The sequence below is a fragment of the Symphalangus syndactylus genome, chromosome 20 (assembly GCF_028878055.3).
Source record: "Symphalangus syndactylus isolate Jambi chromosome 20, NHGRI_mSymSyn1-v2.1_pri, whole genome shotgun sequence".
In the NCBI taxonomy this organism is placed as follows: Eukaryota; Metazoa; Chordata; class Mammalia; order Primates; family Hylobatidae; genus Symphalangus; species Symphalangus syndactylus.
Genome location: NC_072442.2, coordinates 26,827,810 through 26,845,992, shown reverse-complemented (window position 1 = coordinate 26,845,992; position 18,183 = coordinate 26,827,810). Strand labels below are relative to the sequence as shown.

The 18,183-nt window shown below is 42.7% G+C and overlaps 1 protein-coding gene and 1 pseudogene across 1 annotated transcript in view; both read left to right on the top strand.

Moving 5' to 3' along the window:
* LOC129469889 (leucine-rich repeat-containing protein 37A3-like) overlaps window positions 1-18,183 on the top strand; it is a 28,847-nt gene that overhangs the window by 6,772 nt on the left and 3,892 nt on the right. The window contains exons 3-8 of the mRNA XM_063628666.1: window positions 421-492; window positions 3,137-3,208; window positions 3,855-3,935; window positions 7,362-7,433; window positions 8,015-8,089; window positions 17,771-17,907. Coding sequence (XP_063484736.1) covers window positions 421-492; window positions 3,137-3,208; window positions 3,855-3,935; window positions 7,362-7,433; window positions 8,015-8,089; window positions 17,771-17,907 — 509 coding nt within the window. The remainder of the gene's footprint in view (window positions 1-420; window positions 493-3,136; window positions 3,209-3,854; window positions 3,936-7,361; window positions 7,434-8,014; window positions 8,090-17,770; window positions 17,908-18,183) is intronic.
* Window positions 12,914-15,105, top strand: LOC129470513 (endophilin-A2-like; annotated as a pseudogene).

Sequence of the window (18,183 nt, the reverse complement as noted above, 5' to 3'; positions counted from 1 at the left end):
TGTATGCTTTCCTGTGTGTGCGTGCTTGCATGTGTGTGTGCTTGCCTGTGTGTGTGTGCTTGCCTGTGTGTGTGTGCTTGCATATGTGTGTGTTTGCCTGTGCATGCTTGCATGTGTGTGTGTGCTTGCATGTGTGTGCGTGCTTGCATGTGTGTGTGTGCTTGCATGTGTGTGTGTGCTTGCATGTGTGTGTGTGTGCTTGCATGTGTGTGTGTGTGCTTGCCTGTGTGTGTGGTGGTGGTGGTGGAGAGAGATGGACACAGAAAGGAGAATGGAATAAAAGGTTTGAATGAAAGCAGAGCAGATACCACCATCTTGAAATGACCATGACCCAGCTTTCCTCCACATGCAGGAGATAGTCCTTGTAGCAAATAGTTGTAGTTTGCATTTTAATCTAGAAATAACTTTTTCATTTTCCAGAATTCTCAGTGAAAATTATTTGACTGAATTACATAAGGATACATTTGAAGGCCTGCTATCCCTCCAGTATTTGTAAGTTAGTTAATCATATTTTTGAGTTTTTAGTCATATTATCTTTAAAATGAATAAGGGGTTCAAATTAGATAATCTCTAAGATTTCTTCCAGCAATAAAATTCTGCAATTCTGTAAGTTTGTATAGGGTCTCAGCCCATCTCTAGCATTAGCTGTGTCCTATGCATTTTCAGTTTTTAAATTATATAGACAAAATACAGACAGAAAAAATTTCACATGGTAAGAAGATCTGAGCAGTGACTGACACCCATATGAACCTTGTTTTATAAGGATTTACATACCATCTTCTTCTATTCAATCTACAGCCAATAGATCAAATCTAACCTAAGGTCTATTTTGTAATAGCCTATTAAGAATGTTTTTTGCATTTTTAAAGGACTGTGAAAGAAAAAAGAGAAATATGCGAGAGAGATCATACATGGCCCACAAAGCCTTAAAATATTTACTGTCTGACCTTCACAAAAAAAGGTTTGAAAAAGTTGGTTTAGTAGGATGAAAGGAATTAAAGTTAACTTCAGATTGTTGCCTAAAGGAGAAGAAAATATGGACCACCTACATTCATTTGAGCATCATTAATCCAGAATTTTTTGGTAATTTAATCGGAATTAAATTAACATTTAAATATTTGAAATCAGCTGAATTATGGAAATAATATTATCAAGAATATTAAGCTACCAAAAGAATAGACTAGTATTAAGGATTTCATTTTGAGAATTGTTATATTAAAACAGATGTTTAAAATGATGGTTAAGTGGTAGAGCTAGAAATGTTTACACTAAGAAGCATATCAGAAATGCCCCTAACTCTTCACTAATTACACAATAACTATCTCCCCAGCCCTGTTACCAAGAAAGGGATACCTGCATAGTATTTCTGTCTGTTTAGAGACAAGAAGATACTATGTTCAATTGCTATGAAAGCTTGATTCTTATCTTTTGTCCATAGAGGTGTGTATGTCATTAATCCTTATTAAGTTTATTAGTGATGCTCTTTTTTGTTTTTTTTTTTTTTTTGAGATGGAGTCTCGCTCTTTTGCCCAGGCTGGACTGCAATGACATGATCTCTGCTCACTGCAAGCTCCGCCTCCCGGGTTGACGCCATTCTCCTGCCTCAGCCTCCCACGTAGCTGGGACTACAGGCGCCTGCCACCGCGCCTGGCTAATTTTTTGTATTTTTTTAGTAGAGACGGGGTTTCACCATGTTAGCCAAGATGGTCTTTATCTCCTGACTTCGTGATCCACACGCCTCGGCCTCCCAAAGTGCTGGGATTACAGGCATGAGCCACCACACCCGGCCGGCTATTCGTTTTACAAATATTTGAATTTACTTTATTTCCATGTGTCAGTTTTAAACATGATGGGCAATGCAGTTGAGCAAGACCTAGTCCATGCTTTCAAGGAGTTTATGCTCAGAAAAAATGGGATGAAAAATAACTACATTAAGAAGAAGAAATGGAGGTGGGCACTAGGAGGGATAAATTGTTTCTGAAGCATAGAAGAGGGGAAAATGACTTCAGTTTGGACCCAGGAAGATGTTACTAGAACAATCCCATTTGAATAGGACTCTGAAGGGCCATTGAGTAGCATCGGACAGACATCTTGGGGACAATATTCTAAACTTGGAGAAGGGCAAAACACAGGAAAGTATTCGAGGAATGCCATGAGTACCTGTAGATTACAAGGAGGGAGAGTAGGAAATTGGAGCCAGATCTTCTAGGGCTTTGAATGCCAAGTGAGGAGCCATCATGGGGTAGTGTGTTATCACAGCAGTGCTGTAAGATGGATCTGCATCACAATCATTGAGAGGGCACGTTAGAACTCAGTTCTGGACTCCACCCTCATAGTTACTGATTCAGTTGGTCTAGAGTGGGACCAATAATTTGAATCCTCAATAATTTCCCAGGAGGTGCTCGTCTTTGCAAGCCACTTCTGGAGAGTTTATATGATGACTGTGTGCAGGATAGTTTAGGAAGGGAGAGACTAGAGATGGAGACATCAGCCAGACAACGTTACACCATCCAGGTAAAGAGGAAGGGAAAAGCCCCATCACTGTATAACTGAAGAAATTGCTTTCATGAAATATTAAAGCGATATAAAACCAAAAATGAATTTCTATTAATATGATAGAAATTAATTGTATTAATATGATTTGAATATTAGTTCCAAGTTATGTATTCAGTAAAGGGGTAACTTCCTTTCAAATGCTGTGAAAGGACGTCTTTTATTTCTTCTGATACTGAACTGGCTTAGGAAAACAAACCTAAACTAGGAAGGTGTATAAATGTGAGGCTATTCAATGTGAGGCTATTCATTTTAATATTAGAAACTGTATATAAAAACTTTGAGCTCATAATCTAGGATTTGATGAGACTACAAAAGGGCATCTAGTCAAGTCTACTGCTCTTAGGAAAAATTAATTCCAAAGTCTATTAAGTTGTATATTTTATTTATTAAAAGTATGAAGATGAGAGTGTAGGAGAGGTACGGGCAGGGTTAGGGGCTCTGGAAAGTTCAAATACAGGTCCAAACGTTTAGAGTCGAGATGAAAGATGTGTATTCAATATTATTCTAAACTCTTGCTGTTATTCATACTAGTCAACACTGATAACTTATCAAGGCAATATTTTCCTTTTATTTTTCCTAGAGATTTATCCTGCAATAAAATACAGTCTATTGAAAGACATACATTTGAATCACTACCATTTTTGCAGTTTATGTAAGTTACAAATATAACTTTATTACATTTGGAATTTTTATAAAACTTAATTATAAACCTCTTTGCTATCCATTTTGAAATATGATTAAAATTTGACCAGTAGAAATGTACTAAAATTATATAGCAAGTCCTTTTTGTCTCTAGCAAAGTTTAGTGTGAGAATTATTACACAGATCATAGTGAATCATCAGAGAGCGGTGGTTCTCAACTGGTGTGATTTTGTACTCAGGTGCCATTTGGTAATGTCCAGAGACAGTTTTGGTTGACAAAACTGTGGTTGTGCTCCTGGCATCTGGTGGGCAGAGGCCAGAGATGCTGCTAAACATCCTGCAAAGTATAAGACAAACCGCCACGGCAAAGAGTTATATAGTCCAAAATGTCGATGGTACTCAAGTTGTGAAATCCTGTTCTAGAGAAATAAAGATCACTTAACACAGGTACTTACTGAGCGTTCACTGTTTTGTAGCTAATGCACCACATGTGCAGTGTTAAAGTATAAATCATAAGCCAGTATCTTCCACAATGAGGTTTCCTTAGTGCACAAAGGATTGAGTTTATGTTCAATCCTATATAAATTAGACTCACAGCAAATGATAAATGTTCTGAAATAACTTTTTTTTCCTTTGGCTTATGTCTTTTTTTGTAGAAATCTGGGCTGCAATTTAGTTATGGAACTGAGCCTTGGAACATTTCAGGCCTGGCACGGAATGCAGTTTTTACACAACTTGTAAGTGAAATAGAAGATGAACACGTGTAAACAACTACTTTGTATAAAAATTGATACAATGATTGGTTAGCTGGATATAAGCCCATTATGAACTCTGAAAAGAGTATCTTAAGATCCATTCGTTTTTCTCAAATGGGGAAACTAAGGAACAAAGAGGGCAAGAGACTTACACAGCTTATATATGACCTGCTCTGCTTGTCCTAGTTCTGACCTATGGCATGGGCAAGAAAAGGCATCAAACAAGTGACCCTCAAATTAGCCTTGTTGCTGGGCGGGGTGGCTCAGGCCTGTAATCCCAGAACTTTAGGGCAGATCACCTGAGGTCAGGAGTTCAACACCAGCTTCGCTAACATAGTGAATCCCCATCCCTACTAAAAATACACAAAAATTAGCTGGGCGTAGTGGTGCAGTTTTTTGCTCCCTGGAGGACTTTGTGTTAAGCTTTCTTCCTTGCAGCTAAATGTTGCAGACATTTAAGCAGTTTGAAACTCTGCATATGAACAGGAATCAAAGTTAAATCCAAAGTGTAGGGCTGGGCATAGTGGCTCATGCCTATAATCCCAGCACCTTGGGAGGCCGGGGTGGGAGGATCACTTGAGGTCAGGAGTTTGAGACCAGCCTGGCCAACATGGCGAAACCCCGTCTCTACTAAAGATACAAAAATTAGCAGGTCGTGGTGGCAGGTGCCTGTGATCCCAGCTATCGGGAGGCTGAGGGTCGAGAATGGCTTGAAGTCGGGAGGTGGAAGTTGCAGTGAGCCCAGATTGTGCCACTGCACTCCAACCTCCCCTCCAGGCTGGTCTCAAACTCCTGTGACCTCAGGTGATCTGCCCACCTTAGCCTCCCAAAGTGCTGGGGTTATAGGTGTGAGCCACCATGCCTGGCCAAAATGGTGTTTATGTTAAGCTATTGTGAAAAAAAATTTTTGTAAAGAAAATACTTCGCTCTATTTTAATTCCATATACTTTCCTGACTACTCTTCTACCGTAAGTGCAAAAATTCTATGATTTCTCTGTATAACATACCCAGCAAATCCGAGTGGGTATATTCAATGGCCTGAAGGGGACTTTAGACTCAAGGTAAAGATTCTCCTCTACATCTGACTTTAGAAAATACTTTCCACCTTTCTTGTGGTTCAGAAATCGAGTTTCACACAGGATTCATTTTGAGGTAGAGGGAGGTGTTCAGGATGTGTCTGGATTAGAGCAGCAGTTTCTGCAGATGCTCCTCTCTGTCTTCATTAATTTGCTGATGCTTAACTTAGGGAAGAGACACTGAGGGTCTGCTTTTCTTTTGCCCTCACACCAGAGAACAGGCTCATTATGTCCCTCCACCAAGAGGTTTAGGTAGCATCAATACAAATGTCTTAAACTCACCACCTTTACTAAGCACTTTATAACACTGGGAGTCCCACGTAAGAATCTGGCAGCCGGGAGCAGTGGCTCATGCCTGTAATTCCAGCACTTCTGAAGGCTGAGGTGGGTGGATCACCTGAAGTAAGGAGTTCAAGACCAGCCTGACCAACATGGTGAAACCCCGTCTCTACTAAAAATACAAAAATTAGCTGCGTGTGGTGGCGGGCACATGTAATCCTAGCTACTCAGGAGGCTGAGGCAGGAGAATCACTTGAACACAGGAGGTGGAGGTTGCAGTGAGCCAAGGTCATGCCATTCCACTTAAGCCTGGGTGACAGAGCAAGGCTCTGACAGAGATGGGGTTTTACTATATTGGTCAGGCTGGTCTAGAACTCCTGACCTCAGATGATCCACCCGCCTGGCTTCCCAAAGTGCTGGGATTATAGGCCTAAGCCACCAGGCCCAGCCAATAAATGGAAACTTGGACTCAAAAGAAGGAAGGAAGGGAAGAAGGGAGGGAGGGGAGGGAGAGAAAGGAGGGAAGGGAAAGAAGGAGGGAGGGAGGGAAATGAAGAAAGAAAGAGAAAGAAAGAAAAGAAAGAATTGTAAAACCATAAGGTTAAAGTAAACCTTTTTTCTTCATACAGATTAAGCACATGAGTTCAGATTACAGCTTTGCTTCTTAATAGCTTGGTGACCTAGGACAAGTTATGTAACCTCTCTGTGCCTCAGTTTCCTCATTTATAAAATAGGGCAATAATAATATCTACCACTGGTTATTGTGAGGATGAAATGTGAAATGCTGATCACAAATACATAGCAGCCTAATAGATATTCACTGTAATAATTATTATTTTTATAATTTCTGCAAAAGTACAGTGATGATTCTTGGGTTAACCTAAAGGGTGATTTTATTTTATTTCTTCCTGTTTCTTTTCTTTTTCTTGTTCACTTTAAAGAATTAAAAAGAAAATAGATTCCAGCATTTTGGAATAAAAATTCACATCAAAATGAATTTATTCATTTTATTGACAGATAAAGAAAATATCATTTGTTTATTCAATAAACATTTATTAAATCCCTAGTAAATTTCAGACATCATGCCAGGCACAGGGATGACAATGACAATACGGTGTGATCTCTGCCCTCAAGGAGCTGATAGCCCGGAGACTGACAAGTAGACAGGTGGTTACATGCAGTGTAACAAAGGCTGTGATGTCATACAAGGAGACAAGTGGGAGTATGTGATGGGAGTATGGTTTTGACCAGTTCCTCCTCTTAGATTTATCCCTTTTTCTTTGGCTATAAAGCAAAAGAATTGGCCCTATTTTTTTTCTTAACTGGGCAAATTAAACCATAAATTTAAAAAACTTTATGAAGATAAAAGGCAAGCAGTCAGGTGCAGTGTCTCATGCCTGTAATCCTAACACTTTGGTAGGCTGAGGGGGGTGGATCACCTGAGGTTAGGAGTTGGAGACCAGCCTGTCCAACATGATGAAACCCCGTCTCTACTAAAAATACAAAAATTAGCTGGGCGTGGTGGTGGGCACCTGTAATCCCAGCTACTCAGGAGGCTGAGGCAGGAGAATTGCTTGAACCCGGGAGGTGGAGGTTGCAGTGAGCCAAGATGGAGCCTTTGCTGTCCAGCCTGGGTGACAGAGCAAGACTCCATCTCCAAAGAAAAAAAAAGCAACTTGAATTATGGATGAACAACTTGAATTATGGAGGACTCTAGAAATAGTGTTTCCTACAGAGTCAGGGCTTCCTACCAACATAGTCATTTCTAGGGTTTTTGACCTGAAAAGTTCTGTGGCATATTTTTTCTTTGCTATCCACTTCTTGTTTTTTCTTTCTATTTCTTCCCTGCTTTCTCTCCTCTACTTTATCTTCTAGAGACCTAGGTAGTTCCCAAAGGAATAGTGCTTTACGGAGTCTAATGGCGATTTATTATGTTAAAGCAGAACATTATTTTTTTTTCCTAAAAGTTCTATACCAAAAAATGAATATAGACTTTTTATGCAGTTTCACACATTGAAAATGCAGGTAATTTTAATTTCATTGCATTTTTCAGAATTCTCAATCGCAATTCTCTGACTGCTGTCGAAGATCCATATCTCTTTGAACTGCCGGCATTAAAATATCTGTAAGTACTATAGTACTGTCATGAGTCATGAGATGATTTATGCTTTTTAAATTTGTCATCAAAGATAAAGTATTTTGCATTTAGGCTAAAAAGTCATAATTTAAATTTTAACTGAGTTATTGGAAAAAGTTATTGGCAAAGAAAAGGATTAAGAAAGGATGTATAATGGTCAAGAGAGCTAGTGGGGAAGAGAATAGTGTTGAAGAACCCGTATAGATTTGGAACATGTAGACACATGGAGGAATATTACTTAACCAAGAAAGCAAAGAGGAATAGGTGTTCATTATTCTAAAAAGGAAGAAAAGAGTAAATAATCAAGACAGGTGAATGCAATATGAAATGAGAAGTAAGATAATGGTAAAAAAGTGTAAGTTCTCTTAAATATCATTAATTTGATGATGTAGATCAACTTAAATTTCTTTAATAAGATCTCTCTGGAATTTTACGGCAAATAAACTGTTGAAGTGGCTTGTTTTATAGAGAAGCCAAAATTGAAGTAATCACATGTCTTTGAATTATCCTTTGAAGTACAGAATTTTGTAATGGGTTCATATCATGAATGTTTCAGCTTTCTTCTTCAGAGACATGGGAACAACGCACATCACACTTACAACACTTAAGAACATTCTCACGGTGACTGTTGAACTGCAAAAACTGTAAGTTATTTTTTTCTTAGGTTTATTTTTACTTAGTTGGTTTTTTAGGTTTGTTTTATTATTTTCTTAAGTCAGATTTATTGAGATATAATTTTCACATAACATTCACCCTTTATAAGCGTATAGTTTGATGAGTTTTGACAAATGTATAGTTACATAACCACCACCACATTCCCAATATAAAGCATTTCTGTCACCTCAGAAAGGCCCCTCGTTTCCCTTTGTAGGCAATCCCTTCCTCCCACCATCAGCCCCTGTTAGCTACTAATCTGATTTCTGTCCCTATAGTTTTGTCTTTTTCAGAATGTCTTATAAATGAAATCACGTAGCATGTAGCCTCTTGCGTTTGACTTCTTTCACTTAGTATTGTTTTTTATTTTTTTTGAGATAGAGTCTCAGTGTCGCTCAGGCTGCAGTGCAGAGGCATGACCTCAGCTCACTGCATCCTCCACCTCCCAGGTTCAAGCGATTCTCCTGCCTCAGCCTCCCAAGTAGCTGGGATTACAGGCGTGTGCCACCATGCCCAGCAAATTTTTGTATTTTTAGGAGAGATGAAGTTTCACCATGCTGGCCAGACTGGCTTCGAACTCCTGACCTCAAGTGATCCGCCCACTTTGGCCTCCCAAAGTGCTGGGTGTGAGCCACCTTTCCCGGCCTCATTCAGCATAATTTTTTTGAGATTATGCTACCATCTCTGTTGTTGCCCCTATCAGTACAGCTGGCCCTCCATGTCTGCGGGTTCCTCATCCATGGATTCAACTAACCATGGATGGAGATTATTTGGAAAAAATAAAATATATAAAATACAACAATAAAAACAGTAGAAAATTTAAAACACAGTATAATTATTTACATACCATTTACACTGTATTAGGTATTTAAAGTATACCCGAGGCTTATGTCATTCATTATATCAAGTATTATGTCATTCCATATAAAATACTTCAGCGTCTGTGGACTTTGGTATCTGCGGGGGGTCCTCGAGCCAATCCCCTGCAGACACCGAGGGACAACTCTTCACCCCTTTTTATGGCTGAGTAGTATTCCAGTTGTGTGGATGTATCAATTTGTTTATCCATTCATCAATGTATGGACATTTGGGTAGCTTCAGTTTTTTGCAATTATGAATAAAGCTTCTAAAAACACTCATATACAGGTCTTTGTGCGAACCTATGTTTTCATTTCTTTGCGTAAATACTTAGGAGTTGGATTGCTCACATGCTTAGTGTATATTTAACTTTTTAAGAAACTGCTAAACTGTTTCCTAAAGTGGCTGTGCCATTTTACATTTCCACCAGCATTGTATGAGAGTCACAGTTGTTCTACATCTTCAGCATTTATTTATTTTTTTTTTGCAACACAGTCTTACTGTATCCCCAGGCTAGAGTGCAGTGGTGCCATCTTGGCTCACTGCAACTTCTACCTCCTGAGTTCAAACAGTTCTCCTGCCTCAGCCTCCCAAGTAGCTGTAGGCACCCGCCACCACACCCAGCTAATTTTTATATTTTTAGTAGAGACAGGGTTTCACCATGTTGGCCAGGCTGGTGTTGAACTCCTGACCTCAACTGATCCACACCCCATGGCCTCCCAAAGTGCTGTGGTTACGGGCGTGAGCCACCATGTCTGGCCCAGCAGATGTTTTTTTGAGACAGAGTCGTTGCTGGAGTGCAGCAGCAAGATCTCAGCTCACTGCAACCTCGGCCTTACAGGTTCAAGCGATTCTCCTCCCTCAGCCTCCTGAGTAACTGGGATTATAGCCACACACCACCATGCCCAGCTAATTTTTATATTTTTAGTAGAGATGGGGTTTCGTCTTGTCGGCCAGGCTGGTCTCAAACTCCTGGCCTCACTTGATCCACCTGCCTTGGCCTCCCAAAGTGCTGGGATTACAGGCGTGAGCCACCATGCATGGCCCAGCCCAGCAGATTCTTATATTTGAGTTTTTAAAGAAATGTTCACCTTTCTACTGCTAGATGTGTAGTGGAATCTCATTGTGGTTTTAATTTGCATTTCTTTAATAGCTAGTGATGTTGAATGTTCATGTGCAAATATCTTCTTTACTATACTGTTCAAATCTACTCCCATATTTTAATTGGATATTAATATTTTTATTGGGTTTTTTTTCCTCCTGTAATCCCATTGGAGATTCGTTATTATTGAGTTTTAAGAGTGCTTTAGGCCAGGCGTGGTGGCTCACACCTGTAATCCCAGCACTTTGGGAGGCCAAGGCGGGTGGATCACGAGGTCGGGAGATCGAGACCATCCTGGCTAACAGGGTGAAACCCAGTCTCTACTAAATACACACACACACACACAAAATTAGCCAGGCGTAGTGGTGGGCACTTTTAGTCCCAGCTACTCGGGAGGCTGAAGCAGGAGAATGGCGTTAGCCCAGGGGGTGGAGCTTGCAGAGAGCAGAGATCACGCCACTGCACTCCAGCCTGGGCGACACAGTGAGACTCCGTCTCAAACAAACAAAAAAAAAAGAGTGCTTTATAGATTCTAGATACAAGTCTTTTCAGGGACCAGGTACAGTGGCTCATGCCTATAATCCCAGCACATTGGGAGGCTGAGGCAGGAGGATTGCTTGAGGCCAGGAGTTTTAGACCACCTGGGCAATATGATGAAACCTTGTCTCTACCAAAAACATAAAAATTAGGCAGGTGTGGTGGTGCTCACCTGTGGTCCCAGCTACTCAGGAAGCTGAGATGGGACGATTGCTTGAGCCTGGGAGGTCGAGGCTGCAGTGAGCTGTGATCGCCACTGCACTCCAGCCTGGGTCACAGAGTGAGATACTATCTCAAAAATGAAATAATAAATAAAAACAAAAAATAAGGCCTTACAGATATGTGTTTGGTAAATATCTTCTCTCAGGTTGTGGTTTGTCTTTTTATTCTGTTCAAAGTGTTCTCTGGCTGGGCATAGTGACTCACACCTGTAATCACAGCAGTTTGGGAGGCCGAGGCAGGTGGATCACTTGAAGGCAGGAGTTCGAGACCATCCTGGCAGATGTGGCAAAACCCCAATCTCTACTAAAAATACACAAATTAGCCACGTGTGGTGGCCCATTCCTGTAATCCCAGCTACTCAGGAGGCTGAGGCACAAGAAGTGCTTGAACCTGGGAGGTGGAAGTTGCAGTGAGCCAAGATTGCACCACTGCACTCCAGCCTGGGCGAAAGAGTGACTCTGTCTCAAAAAAATAAATAAATAAATAAAATAAATAAGTAAACTTTTCTGAAGAGCAGAAGTTTTTAATTTTGATCAGCTTTAAGTTAGCAATTTTTTCTTATATGGCTTGTGCTTTTTTGTTTCTTACCTAAGAAATCTTTAAGAACCTGTTGTTTAATCCAAAGTGGAAAAGATTTACTCTCTATGTTTTCTCCCAGAAATTGTATAGTTACATTTAGATCTATGATCCATTTTGGGTTAATTTGCACATATGGTGTGAGGTTTATTTTTTTGTTTGCTTTTTTGCAATTTTATTTTTATTTTTTGGAGAAATGAGGTCTCACTGTGTTGCCCAGGCTGGTTTCGAACTCCTGGCCTCAAGTGATCCTCCTGCCTCATTCTCCCAGAGTACTGGAATTATAGGCATGAGGCATCATGCCTGGCCTTCTTTGTAGATATAGGTATAGACATCTATATAGATATCTATATCTATATCTATATCTATATATCTATATAGATATCTATATATATCTATATCTATATCCATATCTATATCTATATCTATATATATATATATATATATATCTTCACCAGGTGTGATGGCACATGCCTGTAGTCCCCGCTACTAGGGATGCTGAGGCGGGGGTATCGCTTGAACCCAGGAGGTAGAGGTTGCAGTGAGCCAAGATGACACCACTGCACTCCGGCTTGGGTGACAGAGCAAGACCCTGCCTAAAAAATATACATACATATATTATATATACATATATATCTTATATATATATGAATATATATTTTATATGTATATGTATTTTATATATATGATATATGTATGTATATTTTATATATATATTTTATGTATATATGTGTATATATGTATATATATATTTCTGCAGGGCCCTATCGTGAGTTTGTTACACAACTTACTGCAACTTAAATTGTGCCACCACCACCCCCCACAATATGGCAAGCTAAATAGAAACTCAGTTATGCTAAGGCTGGTTGAGGGCATTATGCAAGATTAGCATGGAAAGGGCCCTTCATTTAGCGCTCTGCTCCGTTCATTTTCGTCAGGTCACTTTCTTATCTTCACCAGGTTGTCAGATCTGTTTTACTGCCCTAGCCTCACTTTCCTCAGCCTCCTGCAGCATCTTCCCTGTGAGCTAGATCCCTTCCTCTCTGGATGAAGTCCTCTTCATCGAACAACTTTCTCACTTAGTTCTCTAAGATAGTGAGGATCTGTCTGCTTTTTTCTTGACCATTAGTGGATAGGAAAAATGCTCTGATTGTCTGTAAGCATTTGTCACCAAGGACATAAAGACATTGAACAAATTTCCTCATTGGATTTCATTATTGGAAGTCTTGAGGAGTTTACACACTTATATACAAAGTACGTAGGCCAGCTCATTTGTCTTGGCTCATGTGTAATGATGTTTAATGCGTATTGAAAAATTACTATCCTCAAATAAGGAGAATGTATATCTCAGGTCATTTACAGTCTCAAAGGTGTTTGTCAGTATACTTTGAAACAATCCTGCGAACAGATCTAGATTGAAGGAGACTTAAGAATCATGAACTGGAGGCGGCGCCGGGGCAGGTGCAGAGCTGGCAAGCACGTGGTGGGGCCCCTGAGGCACGCAGAGGGTCGCACGCCTGGGAGCCTGTCGCTGGTGCGGTCCGGGAGGGAGGTTCGGCGGCGGGAGGCAGCATGTCGGTTGTAGGGCTGAAGAAGCAGTTCTACAAGGCGAGCCAGCTGGTCAGTGAGAAGGTCGGAGGGGCTGAGGGGACCAAGCTGGACGATGACTTCAAAGAGATGGAGATGTCATCAGCAAGGCAAGGCATTGACAGAAATGCTGGCAAGGACCATCATGTACCTGCAGCCCAACCCAGCCTCGCAGGCTAAGCTGACCATGCTCAACACGGTGTGCAAGATCCGGGGCCAGGTGAAGAACCCCGGCTACCCGCAGTTGGAGGGGCTCCTGAGCCAGTGCCTGATCCGCCACCAGAAGGAGCTGGGCAACGAGTCCAACTTCACTGACGCACTGCTGGATGCCAGCGAGTCCATGAAGCACCTGGCAGAGGTGAAGAACTCCCTGGACATAGAGGTCAAGCAGAACTTCATTGACCTCCACCAGAACCTGTGTGAGAAAGACCTGAAGGGGATCCAGCACCACGTGCAGAAGCTGGAGGGCCGCCGCCTGGACTTTGACTAAAAGAAGCGGCAGGACAAGGTCCCCGATGAGGAGCTGCGCCAGGGGCTGGAGAAGTTTGACGACTCCAAGGAGGTGGCAGAAACCAGCATGCACAACCTCCTGGAGACCGACACTGAGCAGGTGAGTCAACTCCCGGCCCTGGTGGAGGCGCAGCCCGACTACCCCTGGCAGGCCATGCAGATCCTCGACGAGCTGGCAGAGAAGCTCCAGCACAGATGCGGGAAGCTTCCTCACACCTCATGCGGGAGTATAAACCTGAGTCCCGGGAGCTCTTTGACCTCGGAGAGCCTGAGCAGTCCAACGGGGGCTTCCCCTGCACCACACTCCCCAAGATCGCAGCTTCATCCTCTTTCCGATCTTCTGACAAGCCCATCCGGACTCCTAGCAGGAGTGTGCCGCCCCTAGAACAGCCAAGCTGCAAGGTGCTGTACGACTTCCAGCCTGAGAACGATGGGGAGCTGGGCTTCCGTGAGGGCGATGTCTTCATGCTGATCAACCAGATCAACGAGAACTGCTACCAGGGCCTGCTGGACCACCAGTCGGGCTTCTTCCTGCTCAGCTACGTGGACGTGCTCGTGCCTCTGCCCAGTGACTCACTGGTGCCCCCGCCCAGCCTCTCCATCCACACTGGGTGGCACCCCCTGCCAGGTCTCCTGCCTTCCATGGGCTCCTGCTGCCAGGGCGGTGTCCAAGCCTGCCGGCGCCACCCAGGCCCAGGCCCTTGAGGTACTCCCTCAGCAGGGAGCCACACTTGGGTGGGAGGCTTACCTGGGTGGGGGGGACGCTTGTTTACACTAGCGCTGACCCCCAATGGTGACGGCTCCCTTCCGCACTCCATGGCGCCGGCCTCCGCCCCGCTCTCCAACTCCTCACCCAGCTGGCCCAGGCGGGGCAACACTAAGGTGCTCTCAGAAACACCAGTGTTCCTCCAGGGCAGCCCCCACCTCCGTCCTGACCTCACAGGGGCCCAGTCCACAGCCTACCCTCGAGTTCCACGGCCTTAACAGGCTTGGATCGACTGTCCCTGTGGAGTGGCTCAGAGACAGGACCCTGGTTTTAAATCCCCCCACAAGCCTGCTGCTGGCGATGAACCCTAGCCCCACTCCAGGGCCACGGTACCCCCGCCTCACACAGGCACTCCTTCTCCCCAAGGCCAGGGCAGAGGGCTTCACTCTTTCCCTGGCCTGCTGTCAGCTTGCAGCCAGGAGACAGAGGCCAGCTGAGATCTGCCCCACCTTCCCCCCATACCGCCCCCCGCAACCAGGACACAGAACATGGCCTCCTGTAGGGCCCTGCCTCCCAAGCCTCACCCTCACAAAGCCAAGTACCTTTTCAGCTTTTTAACTGCCCCCAGCCAGGCCCACAGAAGCCTGTGTCACTCTGGCACAAGCTGCCACCACCAGCCACCTACACACACCCCCAGCACACCTCGCACGGAACCACAGCCCCAGCCGTGCTGCTAAGGGCCAAGAACAAAGGCTCCAGTGAGCCCAGGCCAGCATGTCTGCATCCCTGACATCTGCTTCCTCTGTTGCCCAATCCAAAATTGACGAAATGGAGGGTCCTCTGGGCTGGGCCACATTAAGATTCCCCTCCCACTGAGGCCCAGCGAAGCCTCTGGACCCCAGGCTCTGCTCTGCACCCTCGTGGTCAGCAGTAAATGAAGGGCACAGACACCCTGGCAGGGATGAGCACACAGCCTTGGGCACGGTTCAGAACAAACTGAAATGTATGCCTGAATTTTGTAAACAGAAGTATTAAAGGTCTTTCTACAAAAACAAAAAAAATAATGAACACTAAATGCAATGTCTGATGTTTGATTGGATTCTGAATTTTTTAAGCCATGTTATGATTGGGACCATTGTGAAAATGTCCCAATGGGACATCTGGGCTCATGCCTGTAATCCCAGCACTTTGGGAGGCCAGGGAGAGGGGGTTGCTTGAGCTCCGGAGTTTGAGACCAGCCTGGGCAACGTGGTGAAACCCCATCTCTACAAAAAATACAAAAATGAGCCAGGCGTGGTGGCACGCACCTGCAGTTCTAGCTACTCAGGAGGCTGAGGCGGGAGGATCACTTGAGCCCAGGAGACAGAGGCTGCAGTGAGCCGAGATTGCACCACTGCACTCAGCCTGTGTAACAGAGCAAGACTCAGCCTCAAAACAAAAGAAACATCTTTGTGTCAGAGTTAAGGTTGCTATATAAGTAAAATGCTAGGTTATGGTTCTGGATACATTCAATCTATATGAAGATCAGAGGCTTCTATTGGACCCAAAGGAATACTAGTCACTTGTGATTATTCCTCTATAGGTTTGAAAGATGTATCAGGCCAACTTATTGGATGCAGTTTTAATCTAAAACTCTATACATTGTACCCCTAACTCACAGACTTCATGTATCCATTGAATACTCTTCTGTTTCCACAGTCTTAATGTGGCCCTAACAAAGTCATCCTTTTAGAGGACTCAGAAAAGGCCCCCCTACAACTTCTGTAATGTAATAATTATAGTAGTTAACATTTATTGATCACTCACTGTGTGCCAGACATCTTTCAGGTATAGATTCATTTAATCCTCAAAACTCATTCGAGGTAGGTACTATTATAATGACAAGGCCAAGGAACAGAGATTAAGCAATTTGCCCAAATTTACATTATTCCCAGAGCTTGGATTTAAGCCTAGTCTGGCTGTGGAATCTGTATTCTTAATGACCATGCTATACTGCTTAAGATTAACCTTGAGAATTTATTCCAGTTACAGAGATTGTTTTTATTTCTCTAAAACTGCCCCCAAGAAGCCATAACAATAAATTAATCAATTATCTTGGTTATCCCTTTTGCCCAAATTTATATTTTGAAAAAAATTGAAACATGCCAGAAAGATGAAAGAATACTACAGAATCCAGTCAGAGATCAGGCACTGCATGTCATGTCTTCATTTCCTTTAATCTGAAACATGCCTCTACTTTTTTTGATCTTTCATGACATTGGCATTTTTTAAGAGTCAAAGATAGTTGTCTTGTCAGTTGTCCCACAACCTGGATTTCTCTGTTTCCACATGAGATTCAAGTTAAGCATCTTTGGGAAGAATACTGCACAGGTGACGTATCTTTCCTGCCTCGTGACCCCAGGTGGCTCATAATGCTAAGTTTGATCACTTGTTTAAGGTGATCTTCCAGATGTCTCCACTGTAGTTATTTTGCTGGGTGTGGTGGCTCACACTTGTAATCCCAGCACTTTGGAAGGCCGAGATGGGCAAATCACTTGAGTCCAGTTTTAGACCAGCCTGAACAACAAGGTGAAACCCTGTCTCTACTAAAAATAACAAATATAAAAAAAATAAAATTAGCTGGGGTGGTGGTGCAAGCCTATAGTCCCATCTACCTGGGGGGCTGAATTTGGAGGGTCACTTGAGCCCAGGGGGTCGAGGCTGCAGTTAGCTATGATTTTGCCACTGTACTTCAGCCTAGGTGACAGAGTGAGACCTTGTCTCATAAAAAAATAAAAAATAACTTTTCCCTTTGGTAATTAATACAAAATTTGTGGGGTGGTACTTTGAGATCAGTGAAGATCCTGTTCTCAAATGTCTTTTCACCCAACTGTCCATCAGTGATAATCTTTGTCTGAATGAATTTTTATTACATTGGTGGTTCCAAAGTGACACTTTTTAAAATTCTGTCCTTCCTTCTACATTTATTAGCTGGCATTATTTCATTAACGAACAACTACCCCTCTTTTTTAATATCATTCCTCATGGATTTTTTATATATTATATTGTAGCTTATTGTTGTTATTCTTTTGAGTGCTCAAATTGTCCAGATTTAGCCAATGCAATCTCCATTTTTTTTTAACCCCACAATCCAGGTTACACTGAGCTATTTTTAATGCCCAGAGAAATTTCTAATATTTCCCACCCCCAACAGGAATTGAGAAAGGGCCTCCAGAAGTTGGGGGCTTATTCAGATTCTTCTTAGAAGTCTACCTTCTTCCTGTGTACTTTCAGCCCAAAGTGAGACTTTTGAGTCGGGAAGAGATGCCTCTGAATTAAACTATTGATCAGTGTCACCCAATTCTAATCCCAACTACCTTTATTCTAGGCATGCCATACTCACTGCCATGCTCACCCTTCGGTTGGGCACCTGTGTCCTCCTTCCCATTGGCCTTCTGGTTCCTACCCAACTGTCCAGTCCACAGGCCTCAGTAACACCTTTTTGCCCAGCCCTGTGGTAGCGTTGGCTGCCTCCTTTACCTACTCAAGTAACTGCTTTACCACTAATTTATCATTTTGTGTTTTCATCTGTAGGATCTTACCTAGCTATATGGCCTGCTGCCTCTGCCAATTTAAAAATAGCATTGAGGCTGTCTGCAAGACACTCAAGCTGCAGTGCAACACTGAATGTCTGATTAACACCGTACATTGTCGTGAGTCCAAATTGCCTGGTGATAAATTGTTACATTATTTTAAGTATTTGTTTTTAAATTTTTATTTTTTATTGATGAAATTTTAAGCTAATGATATAATTGTTTAATTTACTCAGTCAGATTTAAACTCCCTCAACTTCTGAACTACTCCCTTGCTGGGAGTCAGGTTCTCAGTTATTATTACAAAATTTAATAATGGAACTGTTCCCTATGCATACAGGACCAAGAGAAAGGAATGGGAAGGCTAGGGAATAACATTAACATCCACACACTGTGTACTGTGCTCTCTGCTTG